Source organism: Phytophthora cinnamomi, assembly GCF_018691715.1.
Source record: "Phytophthora cinnamomi strain GKB4 chromosome Unknown Contig93, whole genome shotgun sequence".
Classification (NCBI taxonomy): domain Eukaryota; phylum Oomycota; class Peronosporomycetes; order Peronosporales; family Peronosporaceae; genus Phytophthora; species Phytophthora cinnamomi.
Genome location: NW_027151026.1, coordinates 62,246 through 79,997, shown reverse-complemented (window position 1 = coordinate 79,997; position 17,752 = coordinate 62,246). Strand labels below are relative to the sequence as shown.

Here is a 17,752-nt window from a genome sequence, read left to right as displayed (position 1 = left end):
GCTAATCGTAGACATGGCTACATTGAAACACTTGTCGGTCCCCCAACGTCATACGAATAAATAGCTACGATATATAATACTACCATCGTTTTGGTTTAAGGAGTTGTGTTCCTCAGATTTGAGCGTCCAGCATTGGTGTGAGTGGGCTGGTTCACCCAACGCCGTTCTCGACCCCGAGAGGTTCGCGCGCCAGAAAGAGTTTGCCCCACCTCGATGATCGCAGCCAACAGGCGACTCCGACTCGATTGGGGACAGCGCGAACTATGGGGCTGCGCTTGTTTTTCCTATCGGTGACGTTTACACGGTGGCCTCGTTCCTGCTGACCTCGTCGGGACTTTACTTGTTCTGGCCGGCCAGTGCTGTTTTTCTCGATGATCTACACAACGGGTTGTACAAATTCCACCCACGCACTCAACTTGACCGGGTATTGCTCGACGAGATGGAGAAGAAGTCTGCTATAATAGAGAGACATTTGCTAGTGTTGGGATACCAAGACCGTCACCACAACGCGCTGGGCACTGCAAGCCACTGCTACCGACTCGGCGTCGACAAAGGCACGTCGGTCGTAGTGACGTACTACGGTGACGGAAAATCTCGACGATCCATTCACAAGTTCCACGGTTCATTGCCGAATTCTTGCATGGGTTACACAGTGCCACAGGGGCATTCGTACGATTCGGGCGAGAGAATCTACCATGTGAACGATGCACGACTGGTTATTGGTCAGTCATTTCTTTATTGTACTGACCCAGTGCTGTCCATGACTGAGCACTACGATCCAAATCTAGCGTCCTCGCAAGTGAACAACACGGAATTTACATTCAAGGCTAGCTATGTCATTGTCCAGCAGCACTTCTCCAATGCGTACTACGGCATCGAGTGCCAAGTGAGCTGTTGCAAGGCTCAACAGGTAGAAAACGCACCCGGTTATTGGGAGGTGCAATCCGCGGATCCAGACGACACCAACGCGTACGTCAACGTTCTGTTTACACCAAAACCAATACTACTCGACCTCTTCAGCGTGCTGGGCCAGACATTGGTGTGGTACGTATTTATCCGCGAATTTTGGCAATCGGCACTTTCTGGTAACAACGTACGGGTCCCCACCAGGCGTCCTCCTAACAATTTTCAGCGTCGTCAAACGCGCTGGTTAGGTCTTCCGAAACTTCGCGTGGTTACTGCGTGCTCGTATCTTGACGCGGGGGCAAGTCGTTTGAGTGTCTCTAGACTGTGGCTGTCCAGCCCCCTCTACATGATGGGAAATGTAGCTCATGCTATTGGGACGACTGTGGAGTCACAAATGGCGGTCGAAGTGCTGTACTGGCAGTACAGCAAGTCTGGACGCATTCAAGATCTATTGTACGCAGGTATCTATTCCATGCGCCACGCTTGGGTCGGATTGGCAATTTGCTCTCTCCTCCGACTGTTGCTAGATGCACTACTGAAGCCAACCGCGGCTAAAAAATCCTTGTGGACATTTCGCCATCGAAGGCAGCACCGGTGGCTTTGCTGTGTTTACAGGATTGCTTCGACACCTCCGCAGTATTTTGCTGTACGTGTCTGCAAAATCGTATATTTTAGCATTTTCCATAGCTGCGATAGTGACTGTGCGTGGGCGAGGAACACTTTTCCTATGGGGCATTCGAAAACTCCCAGATCTTGGTGGAGGTGCGCTTAAAAGATCCTTTTGGGGGTCAGAAGTTGTTCAGAGCCTCGTATTCCATCACATACTTGCGTTGATTGTCGTCTATTTCGTCGCTCTGGCTCTTCGCACAGTGTGTCGTAGTGCTTGGCCTACCCACGAGCGAAACTCGCTAATCCGTACGATGGATCGTAGAATGTGGTGGACGAGCTTCGATGTGACCGACTACTTACTTACGACAACGTCCATGGAGGACGAGACTGGACAACTTATATTTGTTACTCGCTTGGGCGAAGTCTACCAGCTTTTCTCGACGCTCAATGTGGTCGGGGCACAGGTTTATTTCCACTTTACTAGTGAAAACGTGAATTGTGATGCATTTACGCACCATGATGAAGTGGATCTTAGCATGGATGAAGATGACGAAGGTGGGATTAGACTGCTAGCTCATCATGTAGCGACCAATCAAAGTATTAAAGTGGGCATCGAGGATCGAAAGTTGACGATCCTTACAGCTCGCTAGACATACCAAAACTCACGTATTTACCTCTTAAGTTTGTTACAGTGTGTCGAAGTTGCGCAGCATAATAATATCATCTTATGGCACACACGACGAACAGGATTAAATCTTAATAGGCTACCCGGAGCACTTGCTCCAGGAGAGTACGTAGGTCGTCGACGACAGCGGAAAGAAGTGAATTTGAATTAAAGAAACGAAAGAGAAGACTGGAAGTGGAAATGCATGAGTGCGTTGGTACAGAAAGTACTTTAAGGAATGGTCGGGTTTGAACACCAAGTTTTGGATGCGGGTGGAGAATTGGGCGCAGGACTCTTGGTACACCTACAGGCCTGTGAAAAGCTTGTTGGTTTCATCATCCCATTCGTCATAAATGTCAACCGTGGCGGTCCACGGTGACCATTTGAACTTCATAGTTGTTACGGTACAACTTACTTAGGTATTACAGAAGTTAGTGTGCATACATGTGTGGTTAGTGCGATGTTGGTATGATGTACCATCAGCAACCCGCTGACACTTTTAACGTGGGAGGCGGCAAAATGATGAGCAAGGAAGACGGAAACGCTCTTATTAACTTCATAACGACATTTCGAGAAGTCAGTTGAAACCCTAGCAGTATATCTACGTGTTCACTACCCGGGGAGTTCATCACAAATTTGCCGAGGAAACGGGTAGAACTGAAACCAAAGCGGCCTGCTCAGAATTCCTCTTTCAGATATGTATCCACTCAGAATTCGTCGAAATCCACTCGGAAATCATTTTTTCCTTAATCGTCCAGATCTGTGGCGGGGGCAAATGGATGCTTGTTGATTCGGCATTAATTAAGGGCGTGGTGAGGCGGGTGTCTGTGATCAAAAACCAACATGAGTGGTTCGCACCGATAGAAACGCAGCAAACCAAAGCAAATCACGAGGCTGTGCTTGGCTATAAACCTCGATTTGAATCTTTTCACGATGCGTCTCTTATCGAGAAGTGCCGCGCTGCATAACCGAAATACCAAGCGCTATCGAAGACAAGAGTCGCTGTCAAAGACGAAAGTTGCATCAGGGTGAGATGCCCACCGCATTCGGGAATGCAAATCCTGCCATCCAGGAGGTGCAAGCGAATAAGCTAACCTTGCTATCGATACCAGCCGCAGATTCAAATTCTTCGGGGGATACAAGATATGCCGCTTGCTTGGGCGTGGCCTTTGAAGAGAGCCCGCCCGGAGTATAGAGAGCCATATTGACCAACCAGACAGCGGAAAAAGCAAACCATCGGTTGCAGCTGAAGCTCAACTCCAAACCACGAAAGTCCAAACCTCAGGAAGGGTTCAAGAGCGGTGGTCTGGTAACGTTCAAACCAAACCAACGGCTAAAATTGGTTCAAAGGTCGTGAAATTTAACTTCGAACAAATAGTTTGATCTTTGGGCGTGGGAAACCTTAGGTATCTATTTCTATATTAGCGAGAAATATATACTTAGTTTACCGATACCAAAAACACCCTCCAATATACTTGAATTGCGGGATTTTTTAGTATTGCTCTTTGCCAAAATGTAATTTTTATTAATGTTCACGTTCAATTGTCAGACCTCTGGTCCGTAGCGGCCAACACTGATATCAGCGGCTAACACCGGTAGAAGAGTTCTCTTACCACCGACTTCGCTTACAAGCACTCGCAACCGGCTATCATGAAGGAGAATAAAACTTGGTGTAGAACTGTGCGAGGAGGCACATTTTCGAAAGTACCATCGTTTCGTACCACTTCTGTTACTGTTGATGCGAGTCAAGCATCAGTTGGCATGGTTGGATGGCACAACTGAAACACATTCCATGAGCCTCGGTGAACTTAGCGTGAAAGGAGGAGCACACAAACCATCCCTTCTCACTTTAAAATCGCACCCCGCCATTGCGGCTGTGCTGGGTGCGTCGTTATCGACACAGACGACAAGCTGAGCATGGCGCAAGAGCCAAGCGTAATATCTGGTGTAGATGTACAACATTAATAATGCATCCAACGTTGAATGTCCAGCATCCTGCTGTAGTGAGGTTATGGAATTCACAGTATTGGGCCAAGCAATTCGAAGCGAATGTCAATCCTGCATGAGCGCACGCTTTTCGCATACTTCGGTAGTGCAGCAGACGTGGAGAAGATGATGTCGGGTCGTACCCAGATACAGCTCAACTCATCCCTTAATCTCATGAGGGTACATGTCGAGGGATGGTGGACAGAGATTATGGATTTCCGAGTGCTCCCCATGCCGACCGCTGCCAATTGAGACGCGTCGTATGCGCGACCCACCCCCCCTCCCCCCCCCAAACCCCACACACCACCACCACTAGAAAAAATGGACGCACTGTACTGTGGTTTGCGCGAAACATAATCCGTTGCATTATCAGCTACGTGATAGAAGTTTTATCCACATCCCAAAGCTATACCTCCAAAAAGGAGTCGTCCAGTGGTATGTAAATCCTCTCGCACGTTTCCATCTAGCACGCCTGGGCAGTGGGGTAGAAGTGCGGAAACGTGCCTCCAGCCTTTTGTCCCTTGCATGAGTCGTTAAACGCGCCTTGTTGGGCATCGGGAACGTTGCAGCACTTCTGGTTGCCCTTCCTGTTAGGAACAATCGAGCCGCCTGACGCCATGCAGGCCTTCTGGGTGAAGTCGGCGGTCAAGAAGCCAGAGGTTTCGTATCTGTTGTCATCCCCTGTTCCTGCACACTGTCGGAGAGCACCGTGACTGAAGGCAACGGTCAGTAAGCTGGTATTTGCGCCCAGGTGTCGGTCGACAAGCACTTACGTGGGTAACAGCAGAGCGGCGAGGGCGACAAGGACGAGCTGGACCTTCATTTTCGAGGAGCGTGTGGGAGTCGCAACTTGAGGCGGGTGGAGTCGTTTTCGAAATGAGCTGCAGTCTCGAAGCTTCACTGAGTCAGTAGAGGGTTTTGCCCGCAGTAGGACCCCTAGCATAGCAGGCGTGATAACCACTACCGACGCAGGATCCACCTGGTTGTACTACATGATAGGAGTGTAGACGAGTCAACGAACCTTTTTGTCTGCTTGTGCTGTGCTGTCGTGGATTTGCTTGAGTTCCCATGCGGATTCAGCACATGACGTCTTCAGCTAGGATCGACGATCCTAGCCACGACATTTACTACATGTACAGTACATGTACTCAAGTAAGTATTATGCTTTGCAGATAGAATGTCATTATAGCATAGACCGCTCCACAAATCAATAAAAAGAGTCGTTAGCATGAGCGACCGTCTCTGTAAAGCAATTTCGCTCAGAAGGGAACAAAAAAACGCCCAAAACGGTGAATGCTGGAAAAAAAAAATTGCGGTCTTGACCGCTGCAGAATGCAAATGCTATTCCCAGGTAGCTTATTATCTTAAACCTAGCGTCTGGAGTCTTTCGTTAGGGCAAACCGTGCTCGTTACGAGCGCTCCGACAAGACGTATCGGTTGATTCACCAGTGCGCGATGGGAATTTGAAAATTAAACAGCGTCTGTAAGTGTGGTCCTCACGAAGAGGGATGACCTCCGCGCCTTCATGCTTTGAAAACGGGCGCCGTCTAGGAGCACATGAGGAGACTAAGTCACAGCTAAGTGGTCACGCAAGCTCTTTCAACGCAACCTAGTCCTTTGGATATCGCCTTATGAAGGGGTAGTACAACGGTTTTTGTCCAGGGGGGCGCCTACTAGAACCATACCAGCCATTTTGGATGTGAAAACCTGAGGCAACAGTCTACTGTAGAAATAACAGACGCTCCAACTGAAGGCGCCTTTCAGGCTGCTGTGTGGTAAAGGAACAGTAACGATCGGCATGGTACAGTCATCAACACTGTATACAGTAGACACACTACATGTACCGCGCGTGTTCAGTACCATATTATTAATGTGGTACCAATGCAGGAATACCAGTTGAGCCAACTACATGTACAGAAAGACATGCAACTCTTGACGATGTGACACACGTTTACATATGGGAAGTTATGTGGCATCAACAAATTGGAGTGATTCCCGTACAATCTGTGCCGGAACAAATCCCAGACCCAGGAATAGACATGTAGATAAGAGATGCGTGAAGCCTTCTGATTGGCCGAGACGGATCTGTTATTGGCTCTACTCCAGGAATCTGGAATTTATTCCGGCACAGACTGCTGTCCAATGACGACCTCGCGCAGGCGAAGCAACACAGTAGCAAGCCCTGTACAGCGGTGGTCGTACGATACAACACCGCTTCGACTCCATCGTCGCCGATACTAGTACAGGAGCCTGACAACAGTAAATACTTAATGAATTATTGCCAGTGGTACTGTATTTAACAACTAAGCCCAATGTCGAGACCTGCGCGTACTGAAGCCAACAACAACTTAATCCTCGCAGTGAGTGTGAAAGCAACAGCAAGTAAATGTTTTGAGGTCATAAACCGTTGCGTGAAAACGTTGTCACGCCAGCACAGTTCATGGATAATTCCAACGCCATGCTCTAAAGAAAAATCGGGTACTATTGTACTTCAGTCTATACCTCGGTGAGCACCATATTTCATCTACCCCAAACATTTTCTATTTAATTATCTTTAATACCTGATTCAACCTTCCCCAAGTACCGAAATCGAGCTCAAAAAAGGCAATAGCCTGGTTTGTTGAAGCCTGGGGATGGTACTGTTTGCTGTAATAGACGCGCAGAACATGGTATTGTATGTAGAGCATTGAATATAATACCAGCCGGAGGAGACAGATGCCGACACAAATCAAGTCCAACGTGTTGCAGGCTGTAACTTACAACAATACCAGTCACGTATACTCACAGCACATGTTTGCAGGTTACAGAAAAAAAATCAACCAATCAGAGAAGAACCGTCAAACCTTCAGTCCGGCAACACCACTCACTCCCCACTCGCACTTGCATCGAGCCACCCAAGACACATCACTTGTCTACTAAATCAATATACAGTATCCGAGCTCCAAGAAGTCGGTCTGTAGCTGCATGGGTCCCTCCCTGGACCATGCCACTCGCCCAGTGAGCGGCTGCCTCAACCTACTAGCTTCTCATTGGGTAAAATATTGTCGACAGGTGCTACTAAGTCCTCAGTGACCTGCAACCTTCTAACCATGAGGAGTCCTCACGGTTAGGTAGAAGGCTGCAGGTTTCGTGCGATTGACTAACTATCCGAACCTGCAACCTGCAAATCTATCATTCCTGGTACTGTGTATATGCACAGACTACACATGTGCATGTACCTTGTTTTACCCTCGCGTCCGTACTTATAAAACTCAACAAGCAATCCCATCCTAGATCGCATCCCATATGCGTATGTAGTGGGGCTTTCCGTAAAAAATCTGGGACGTCCAGAATTGATCTATGCGACTCGCATGGAAGCAGAAACGCGCGGTATTCGCGGTGGCGGGCCCAGCGCCGATCATTCCAGCCTCGGAGTTAGTTTTCTACCGCGGGAATTCTCGTGTTGGGACGCCCAGTACACACATCTCACCCCTCTTTTAGTTAATGGTGCTGAAGGCATGTTTAAATTAGGGTTTGTCGTGAAGTTGAGTTAAAGGCGCAGTAACGAGACTCTGACCACGCATAGGTAGACCAATAACGTGATTGTATAAGAAGTCATGGCGCAGATGCTACATGTACATGTCTTCCACGTATTTGCTATTACATGTAATAGGATCGACTATCCTAGCAAGAGACGTCCTCTTGTGAGTCCCTAGGCGAAACTCATACAAAACACGACAGCACAGTACGATCAGACCAAAAGGATTGTCGAGCTACAGACCCTGTAGTACATGTAACTACAGACACTATTCGCCAATCCTTTTTGTCTGATCGTGCCGTGCTGTAGTACATTTTTTGTCTACAGGTTATCACGCCTGCTATGCTAGGGGTCCTACTGCGGGCAAAACCCTCTACTGACTCAGTGAAGCTTCGAGACTGCAGCTCATTTCGAAAACGACTCCACCCGCCTCAAGTTGCGACTCCCACACGCTCCTCGAAAATGAAGGTCCAGCTCGTCCTTGTCGCCCTCGCCGCTCTGCTGTTACCCACGTAAGTGCTTGTCGACCGACACCTGGGCGCAAATACCAGCTTACTGACCGTTGCCTTCAGTCACGGTGCTCTCCGACAGTGTGCAGGAACAGGGGATGACAACAGATACGAAACCTCTGGCTTCTTGACCGCCGACTTCACCCAGAAGGCCTGCACGGCGTCAGGCGGCTCGATCGTTCCTAACAGGAAGGGCAACCAGAAGTGCTGCAACGTTCCCGATGCCCAACAAGGCGCGTTTAACGACTCATGCAAGGGACAAAAGGCTGGAGGCACGTTTCCGCACTTCCACCCCACTGCCCAGGCGTGCTAGATGGAAACGTGCGAGAGGATTTACATACCACTGGACGACTCCTTTTTGGAGGTATAGCTTTGGGATGTGGATAAACTTCTATCACGTAGCTGATAATGTAATGGATTACGATTTTGCGTAAGCTACAAGCCCAGGACGGCTACCAGACAAGGCTTCAATTAGGCTCATCGTTCTGAAAATTCAGGACTCTATAGTTATAACTGTTGTAGGTCTCGCTGAAGACACTCTGGAGGAGCTGGCACTCCGTGAACGCTTATGCCAAGTGTATTCGTAAAGGCAAAAATTCAAATGGTAAACTGTCTAACTCTCTGTCACTAGCTCTACGTCCTCAGAAAAAAATGATTGCGGAATTGAAATAACTGTATTGATTATATTATGTTAGAGATTATTGGTCCACACAAAACCAAATATAATAATAAATTGAGGTTATTATGTCAATACAGTGTTGTCCAAGACGACACAGCCCGGTTTAACCAACTCCGGTTCACTATCCGGTCCGGTTCATGTCGTCCACTTGGGCCGTGAGGCAACCTCGCTGTAATATGGTGGGTGGCTCCAAACACTCAGCAGTGGCTTGGCCAGCTCTGTCGTTGAGCACGGACCCCAATCTCAGTTTTGAAACTTCCACCATGGCTACAAACAGGAACCTCTGCGCTTTCTTCTAACCCAAGGTCAAGCGCTTCGTCGGTTCAAGTTCTATGGCGCTGACCGGAAGCAGTTGACCGGTTCGGGCTACTCCAGCCTCGCCTCGCACCTGGCGAGCCGCCACGACGAGTTTCGCCAGCAGTACCCCCTCCAAGCTTTTGGCTTTGTGTCCCAAGAAACATCCCACCGCTACCATGTTGAGGTTGCACTTCACTGTCTGATCGACTGGATCCCTACCGCGAGGCAGACGGACTGCGCGTGCTGGCACGTGCCACCGGGGTCTGTGATTGAAGATGGGAAGATCTCGCAACCTGATTGGCTGGACTATCTCTGATACTGGAATGTGATTGGACGACAACTTCAATTTGGGTGCTTATGATTTGCATGTGTTGAGTCAACCGTTTTGAGCCGCAGCCGTGACTAGGCGGATCAGTCTTACGACTGGCAACTTCGTTTGGACCGCAGCCGAGATCGTTTGGACCACATTTACAAGCCTCACCTACTAGGGAACATTGCATACAGTAGGGACTGCTAGCTGGCAAACACACTAACCTAAATCGAGCTCATTTTTGAATTTCCTTCCAACTACTCACTCGACTACCAAGCCTCATTCGCACACTCTCAATTGGTTATGAGCCCAAGCTACGCGGACACCGTCAAGCTCGTGGAAGATAACTACTTCCACTGGGAGTTCAACATGCGGATGAAGCTCTCGCGCAAGGGACTGCTGCCCCACATCATCAAGGCAGAGTTCGACCCAGTGAGCAACCGCACCACGGATACATGGAAGACCGACGATCTGAAAGCCCTTGGAGTGATCGCTGGCGACGTCAGCCTCACATTCCAAGTCTACATCCGTGGTGCGATGACTGCGATGGATGCATGGACCATGCTCCAGGAGCAGTTCAACCGGAGCACGCTCAAGAACCGACTCCTCGTCACCAAGAAGCTGCATAACTTCAAGATGGAGCCCGGTACGCGGTTCACGACGCACGTGGACCGATTCAAGGAAATCGTGCTCCAAATGGAGACGATTGGTGAGCCTCTCGACGAGACCCGCCAACTCGTGCTGCTGCTCGGCAGTTTGACCGATGAGTATCGGATGATCAGTACCGTGCTCGAGAACACGCCGAACATGACGCTCTCGTACGCAATCCAAGCGCTAGCTGGTGTTGAAGCCTCGGATGAATCGTCATCGGCTCAAGAGAAGGCGTTTGCTACGAAGAAGAAGGAGATTTTCAAGCATCGGTTCAACGGCAAGTGCTTCTACTGCAAGAAGACTGGCCACAAGGAATTCGAGTGCCGCAAGAAGAAGGTCGACAACGAACGTGGGCAAGTCGCGCAAGCTGCGTCCGACTTCGCGTTTACGGCAACGGGTGCGATGGACAAGTCGGAGTGGCTCGTGGACTCCGGTGCCAGCTCGCACATGACCAGCGTCCGGGACAAGTTCGTGTCCATGAAGGAGCTGAAGACGCCAGTCCGCATCACGATCGCGGATGGCACGAAGATCGACGCAGTTGCAAAGGGCACCGTCGGAATGAAGCTGATGGACGGAACGTCTGTCACGCTGTCGGATGTGCTATACATCCCTGAAGTTGATGGAAGCCTCATCTCGGTTGCGAAGCTGGCCGAGAAGGACGTCGTCGCGCAGTTCAGCAAGGACAAGTGTGTCTTTCGCTATGGCGATGCTACCGGCATGGAGGCCAAGCGTTTTGGAAACGTCTACAAGTTGAAGGCAGTGGGGGGCGAGGTGTGTCGTGCGGCGACGGCATCTCGTAAGGAGCCATGGGCCGTTGTGCACGCCCGTCTCGGCCACATCCCGTTCAAACGTTACGAACAGCTGTTGACCATGGCAGACGGAGTGCCTTGCGTTTCGGATGGTGCCACAAGTGGTACCGTCTGCGCAGGCTGCTGCATGGGCAAGATGAGAGCGGACGACTATCCGCGCCACCCGGAGAAGCTCGTCAAGAGTGCAGGCGTACTGGATCTGGTGCACACGGACGTGATGGGTCCGATGCAGACCAAGACACCCGGTGGCTGCACGTATGTGGTAACCTTCATTGATGACTACTCACGTCACGTGACCATCTACTTCATGAAGGCCAAATCGGAAGTGCTGTCGAAGTTCAAGATCTTCAAGGCGGCAATGGAGAACGCAACAGGCAAGGCGATCAAGCGCCTACGTTCTGACAATGGTGGCGAGTACACGGGCAAGCAGTTCAAGGCCTACCTCGATCGCAGTGGCATCAAGCATGAAAAGACGGTGCCATACACGCCTCAGCAAAATGGACTGGCTGAGCGCATGAACCGAAGTTTGGTGGAGATGGCGCGCTGTATGCTCTACCACGAAGCCATTGAGAAAAAGTGGTGGGCCGAAGCCGTAAACACGGCTGCGTGGATCATCAACCGGCTCCCCAACTCGGTGAACGTCAAGACGCCCCACGAAATTGTGCATGGAACCAAGCCGCAGCTCAAGAACATGAAAGTATTTGGTTCAGTTGGCTACGCGCACATTCCCGACGAGAAGCGCCGCAAGTTGGATGCTAAGGCCTTCAAGTGTCGATTCGTGGGCTACGAGGATGGTGTCAAGGGATACCGAGTTCTCAACGTGGCGACGGGAAAGGTGCAAATTGTGCGCACCGTGAAGTTCGTGGAAACAACAAGTCTGGATGACTTGGTGGAGAAAATGGAGCTGGATGACAATGAAGTCAAGGTGGAGCAGCCCAGCCATGGTGGGTATCAACCGGACGAGTCAGGACAAGTCGTGCCAATGGATTCTGAAGTTGGGGACGTTATCCCACTTCAACGTGACATGGGCGTAAACGATGCGATCGTGCCATACGGATCGACACATCATATGATTACCCGATCGCGTGCTCGCCACATTGACGAGACAACGGATCCTGAAGAGGCAGGCGCTCGCAAGAAGCAAGTCGTGGCACCCTCGACTACTGGCACGAAGCGCCAGAAGATGATTCAAGGCAGAGTTCAGGTTAACGAGGACCAATATGCAATTGAAGGTGGCCAAGCAATGGCTGCAACGGAAGAGGTCCCGACGTCATATGAAGAAGCTATGGCGAGTGCGGACCAAGTGGAATGGAAGAGGGCCATGCAGAGCGAGTTGAAGTCGCTCGTAGCAAACAAGACATGGAAGCTGGTGCCGAGACCAGCTCACCAACGACCGATCGGCTGTCGTTGGGTATTCGCATTGAAACGCAACGAGAAGGGACAAGTCATTCGTCACAAGGCCCGTCTCGTAGCCAAGGGTTACTCGCAACGTCACGGCGTGGACTACGAAGAGACGTACGCCCCGGTGGCTTATCTCAACTCGATTCGCGCCAAACTGGCGAAGTGTGTCGCAGATGGAGACGACATGCTGATCGCATCGCGGGACAATGCGGTGATTACATCGGTGAAGGCTGGAATCGCGGAGAAGTTTCGAATCAAGGACCTCGGGCGCGCACGTTTCATTCTTGGAATTGAGATCGACTACAACATGGATCGCAAGACACTGAGGATCTCCCAACAAGCGTACACCGAGTCGATCATCAAGAAGTTTGGGCAAGAGAACGCGAAGCCGTGCACATCGCCTACGGAAGCTGGAGTTCATCTGACCAAGGCCGACGAACCGCAGGCGGAAGAAGAGAAGACCAAGATGAAGTCGAAGCCCTACCGATCGCTGGTGGGCAGCCTGATGTACCTGGCATGTGGAACACGACCTGACATTTCGGTCGTGGTTGCCACGTTGAGTCGTTTCCTGGAGAACCCTGGCCAGAAGCACTGGGACGCCGGAATCAAGGTAGTGCGCTACCTACTGAAGACCAAGGACGTGGGCATCACGTACGATGGGTTACGTGGAACCGAGCTCGTCGCCTACTCAGATGCGGACTGGGCCGGCAGCCGCGACGACCGTCGTTCCGTAAGCGGGACGATGTTAATGATGTGCGGTGCTCCTGTGGTGTGGCGTTCGACGTATCAGAAGACTGTCGCGTTAAGTTCTACAGAGGCCGAGTATATGGCACTGAGCAAATGCGTGAAGGAGTGCGTCTGGATGCGCCGTCTATTGAAGGACATTGGCACTGAACAAGTGGGGGCTACGGTGATCTATGAAGACAACCAAGGCGCGATGGCATTGGCGAAGAATGTTGGATACCAAGCTCGCACGAAACACATCGACATACGCTACCACTTCATTCGCGAGAAGGTGGTGAGCAACGAAGTCGCGCTGGAGTATGTGGAGACCAAGAACCAGCTCGCTGACTTCATGACAAAGGGTCTATCGTCGAAGATGCTCCGCTACTTGATGATGTGTAGCAACGTTGGACCCAAGCTCGAGACATCGAATTGAGTGGGGGTGTTGAGGTTGCACTTCGCTGTCTGATCGACTGGATCCCTACCGCGAGGCAGACGGACTGCGCGTGCTGGCACGTGCCACCGGGGTCTGTGATTGAAGATGGGAAGATCTCGCAACCTGATTGGCTGGACTATCTCTGATACTGGAATGTGATTGGACGACAACTTCAATTTGGGTGCTTATGATTTGCATGTGTTGAGTCAACCGTTTTGAGCCGCAGCCGTGACTAGGCGGATCAGTCTTACGACTGGCAACTTCGTTTGGACCGCAGCCGAGATCGTTTGGACCACATTTACAAGCCTCACCTACTAGGGAACATTGCATACAGTAGGGACTGCTAGCTGGCAAACACACTAACCTAAATCGAGCTCACTTTCGGATATCCTTCCAACTACTCACTCGACTACCAAGCCTCATTCGCACACTCTCAATTTACCAGTGGTTGCAGTGAGTCGTTGAGCGGAGCATGCCTCTGTGCGAGGTCGACGACGAGAAGACGCGAGCCATGTCCAAGTGGCGACCAACCAACTCCAAGGCGCTCGAGGCGCTCGTGATTATTGTGTCGGCGAAGCTGGGTGTCGAAATCAGTGATGAGATGGATATTCTGTTCGGGTTGCTGTTCGACGGATGGAGCCACGGGACCATGCACTTCATTGGTGTCTACGCGCTCTACGTGGACGGCGGCCGACTCCGGCGCACGCTGCTCGCACTGTCGCCGATGGGCTATGGGAATCAGGACGCGGATGCGCGAATTGAGGTGTTACGAATCGTGATGGGCGTATATAACAAGACGCTTAACACTAACAACGACGATGAACTCCACACGGCCACCTCACTCCGTGCCAACAAACGCAACGCAATGCGCTGGACGTCGACTATTTCGGTGCTGGAGCGCTACGTGGACCTGCGGCCGCACATTCGACTCGGGGGGGGGGGAGATGATGTTCCTACCAGCGGCGAGTACAAACATCAAGGGGACATGCTGTGCCTCCTGTGTAAGCTTGGCAGTGTGTATAGGCGCCAGCAGTGCGAGTCGACGACCATGAGCGAGGTACGCCTTCTATTTGGCTTGGTTGTGACTGACTACCCAATTATGGGCGAGTACCTGAAACCTACGCCTACAATTGTGCACGCCCACGCGTTTGAGAACGGCCTAATAAAATTGGTCGCTGGGGAAAGTCGGAGGCTGCGGCGCTGAAGGGCCTCGATAGTGGCGGGGGCACCTTCATGCGGGATGAAAACGTGAAGTTTAAGGTGGTTAAAATGCTTCAGTTTGCAAGCGTGCTATCTCGCGTGGGCAAGCAGCAATTTCATGAAAGCCTGGAAAGTAGAAGGCACGATAAAATGGTGCCTGGAGTAGAATAAAGCATTCGCACCTGACCTCATCTTCGTCGCTTGCGCCACACGCCTCCAATTCTATCTCACTGGACTCCATCTTGGCTCGAGACTGGATGCAGACGCTGAAATGTAGCTATTTGCTATTTGTGCGTTCAAGTTGAAGCTATTTGGTTCTCGTAGCAACTGAACATTCGATGGTTATATTCGCATTTGTTGCTATATTTGCTGCCACGCGGTGGATGCACTCTTATCTCTTAGCCCGCATGTTTGTTCGATCGCCGCCGCGGCACCTTGCGAATGCGGCGGCGCTTGCGTCGCTCGCGGTCCGCGCGCGGGGAAGGGACGGCGGCAGCTGCGGAGGCCCCACCGTGGCGGCCACCAGGATCGCAATGCATTTATACGGGGCTACTACCGGCTCTGGAGGCGGTGGCCCAGGTCGGTGTTAGTAGGCCGCTACGCCCGAGCCGTTGGCGTACGCACTGCAGCGGCGAGCGCCCGTCCTGGCATATCCTACTGCGAAGGCGTCCCATGCGAGGGCGCCTACATTCAATGTAAACTTGGGTGGAGGAATATCATTGATAGTCACCGAATGCTGCACCTCCGGCTCGAAGAAGTTTCCTTCGTTTTCGTCATCCACTGAATCCACCGATAGATACTCGCGGGCCTCCCCGGAGAGTCGTTCCGAGACAGCTTGGTTGATGCGGTGCACCACGGCGTTCGTAGTCGTCAAGATGGTCCTGTTGGCGAAGTACTCGTTCGTAGTAATCTCGAGATCGTTGATGTCGGCGTACATCTTATCAATAATGTTCTTCAAACCCCTTGGGACAACTCCAGGTGCGATTTCTTCGTCTTCAATCTCGTCTCCCTCTTCGTAGATGTTGTCGATCAGCATATCGCGCGGAATCTTCACAAAGTCCCTGCCCAGGGACCTGGTGACATTGTGCCTACCCTCTCCCACTTGTAGAAGAAACTCCGAGAAATCCGCGAGCTCTGCGGCGGTGCTGTCGTTACTTGCCGATTGTACACCCATGTTTTCCTTGCGATTCCGTTTCTTGAAGTGTCACCAAAGCATAGATGACTTCTGACACGCCACCCGCTCATGAGCTATAGCGAAGAAATCCCCTCGGTACCAACGAAATCGCGATCTTCCCCCTTCACCAGGATATGCCGCAGCAGTTGACTCTCCTGTACTTCACGGACCGTCAATAAAGAATAGCTTGTTGGCTTGAACAGGTGCTCCGGCCGCCTGGATGATTTCATCGTAAATAGCTCGTTGGCCGTCGTTTAGCTGGCTTTCTTGGTCCACAATGGCTTGAAGCGTGAAGTGCTGGTACCCCTCCAGTTCGCGTCGAATGAGGTTGTTCCGCAACGGCGAACCCAGCATCAGCCGCGGGTATTCATGCAGCTGAGGGAGGTCGAAGCCCGCCACTAGGTAGCCACTGATCTGGAGCAGATCGTTAAGGTCCTTGAGTGTGTGGAACCTGATCATGTCTTCCTTCTCCTGTCCTTCTTCCAAGCCCCGGTATGTGTACGCGAAGTCTTCCGAAAGAACCTCGTAGAATCGGTTCCACAGTACGCGAACCTCCGAAACTTGAGAATAAACAATGATCGTCGCGAAGAGCTGGCGGAGTTGGTACGGCATCTTGAAGGCAGCGGCTTCTTCCATACACGCAATCAACTCTGGGTCGTCTTCAAGGTAGCCCAGTTTGAGTGCGGCCTGGCGGTACGACGCATACGTAACACCATCCACTGTCCGAAGCTTGGCAAAAGACTGTGCTCCCTTGCGGTGGCATAGCAGTGCACGCATGTAGAACCGCTCCATGTCCCGAGGGGTAACATGAACCATCCGCCCAAGCGCTGCTTGGTATTGCTTGCGTTGAACCCATCTCTTTGCCTTGTTGTCCTAGCGGGACAGCTTCGGAATGTCTTGGTACACCATGGTCTTCGCAACTTGGTTCTCCGGGACCTCACTTGCACACAGTTCGAAGAAGCGGGTCAACATCGTGTAGCGACCGCGTGTGAGAACCCGATCGGGGTTATCGATGGAACGGAAGGTCACGAATTGTCCGTTCTCCAGGTGGATCGTCAGCTGTACGATGTACGATGGAGTGCGTCTTGCCTTGAACGGAGAAGTCGAGTAAACCCTCTCTGTTAGAATATATTGCTATTCGGGGTGCCACACACATTTCGCGATACAGTGCGCGAAATACAAGACGTGCGCTGGACAGGGGTAAACCCGGACCTTCAGGCACTCCCCCTAGGACCTTCAAGCACGCCGAACCTTCAAGCATGGTGGACGTTCGAGCACGCTGGACCTACCAGCACGTTGGACCTTCAAGCACACAGGAATTTCAAGCACACAGGAATTTCAAGCCCGCAGGACCTCACGCACGGCGGACCTTCAAGCACCTAGCGCGATCGCGCAGTAGTGGAGCGAGCTGATACAGCGAGCGTAACGGGTTGGGACAAACGGTATATCCAGTAGTGAAGCGAGCTGGAACAGCGAGCGTAACGGGTTGCGACCAACAGGAAGTCAAGTAGTGAAGCGAGCTGACACAGCGAGCGTAACGGGTTACGATGAATGGTCCTTCAAGCGCGACCTGCCGGACCTTCAAGCACGCCGGAACTTCAAGTACTTGGGACCTTCAAGCACCCAAGATCTTCAAGCACCGAGCGCGATCGCATAGTAGTGGAGCGAGCTGGAAGAGCAAGCGGAACGGGTTGGGACGAACGGTATGGCAAGTAGTGGAGTGAGCTGGAACAGCGAGCGTAACCGCCTGCGACTAACCACACACCCACCGCCGCGAAGCGGCGGCGATCGGCTAGTCCTCTACAACTAACAGAGTATCCTGTAAGTTTTTCTGTAAATCCGTGTCGCAGCGACCGCTCTTGGGAGCCGCGACCCTGAGGT

General features: G+C 51.6%; 1 protein-coding gene across 1 annotated transcript; it reads left to right on the top strand.

Moving 5' to 3' along the window:
- Window positions 1-13,969: 13,969 nt before the first annotated feature.
- IUM83_19614 (Heat shock protein70) lies at window positions 13,970-14,868 on the top strand (the record flags this gene model as incomplete). Its single annotated transcript, XM_067944671.1, has 2 exons — window positions 13,970-14,554; window positions 14,683-14,868. The coding sequence occupies 2 exons, from the start codon at window positions 13,970-13,972 to the stop codon at window positions 14,866-14,868; spliced, it is 771 nt and encodes a 256-aa protein (XP_067783997.1).
- Window positions 14,869-17,752: the final 2,884 nt, after the last annotated feature.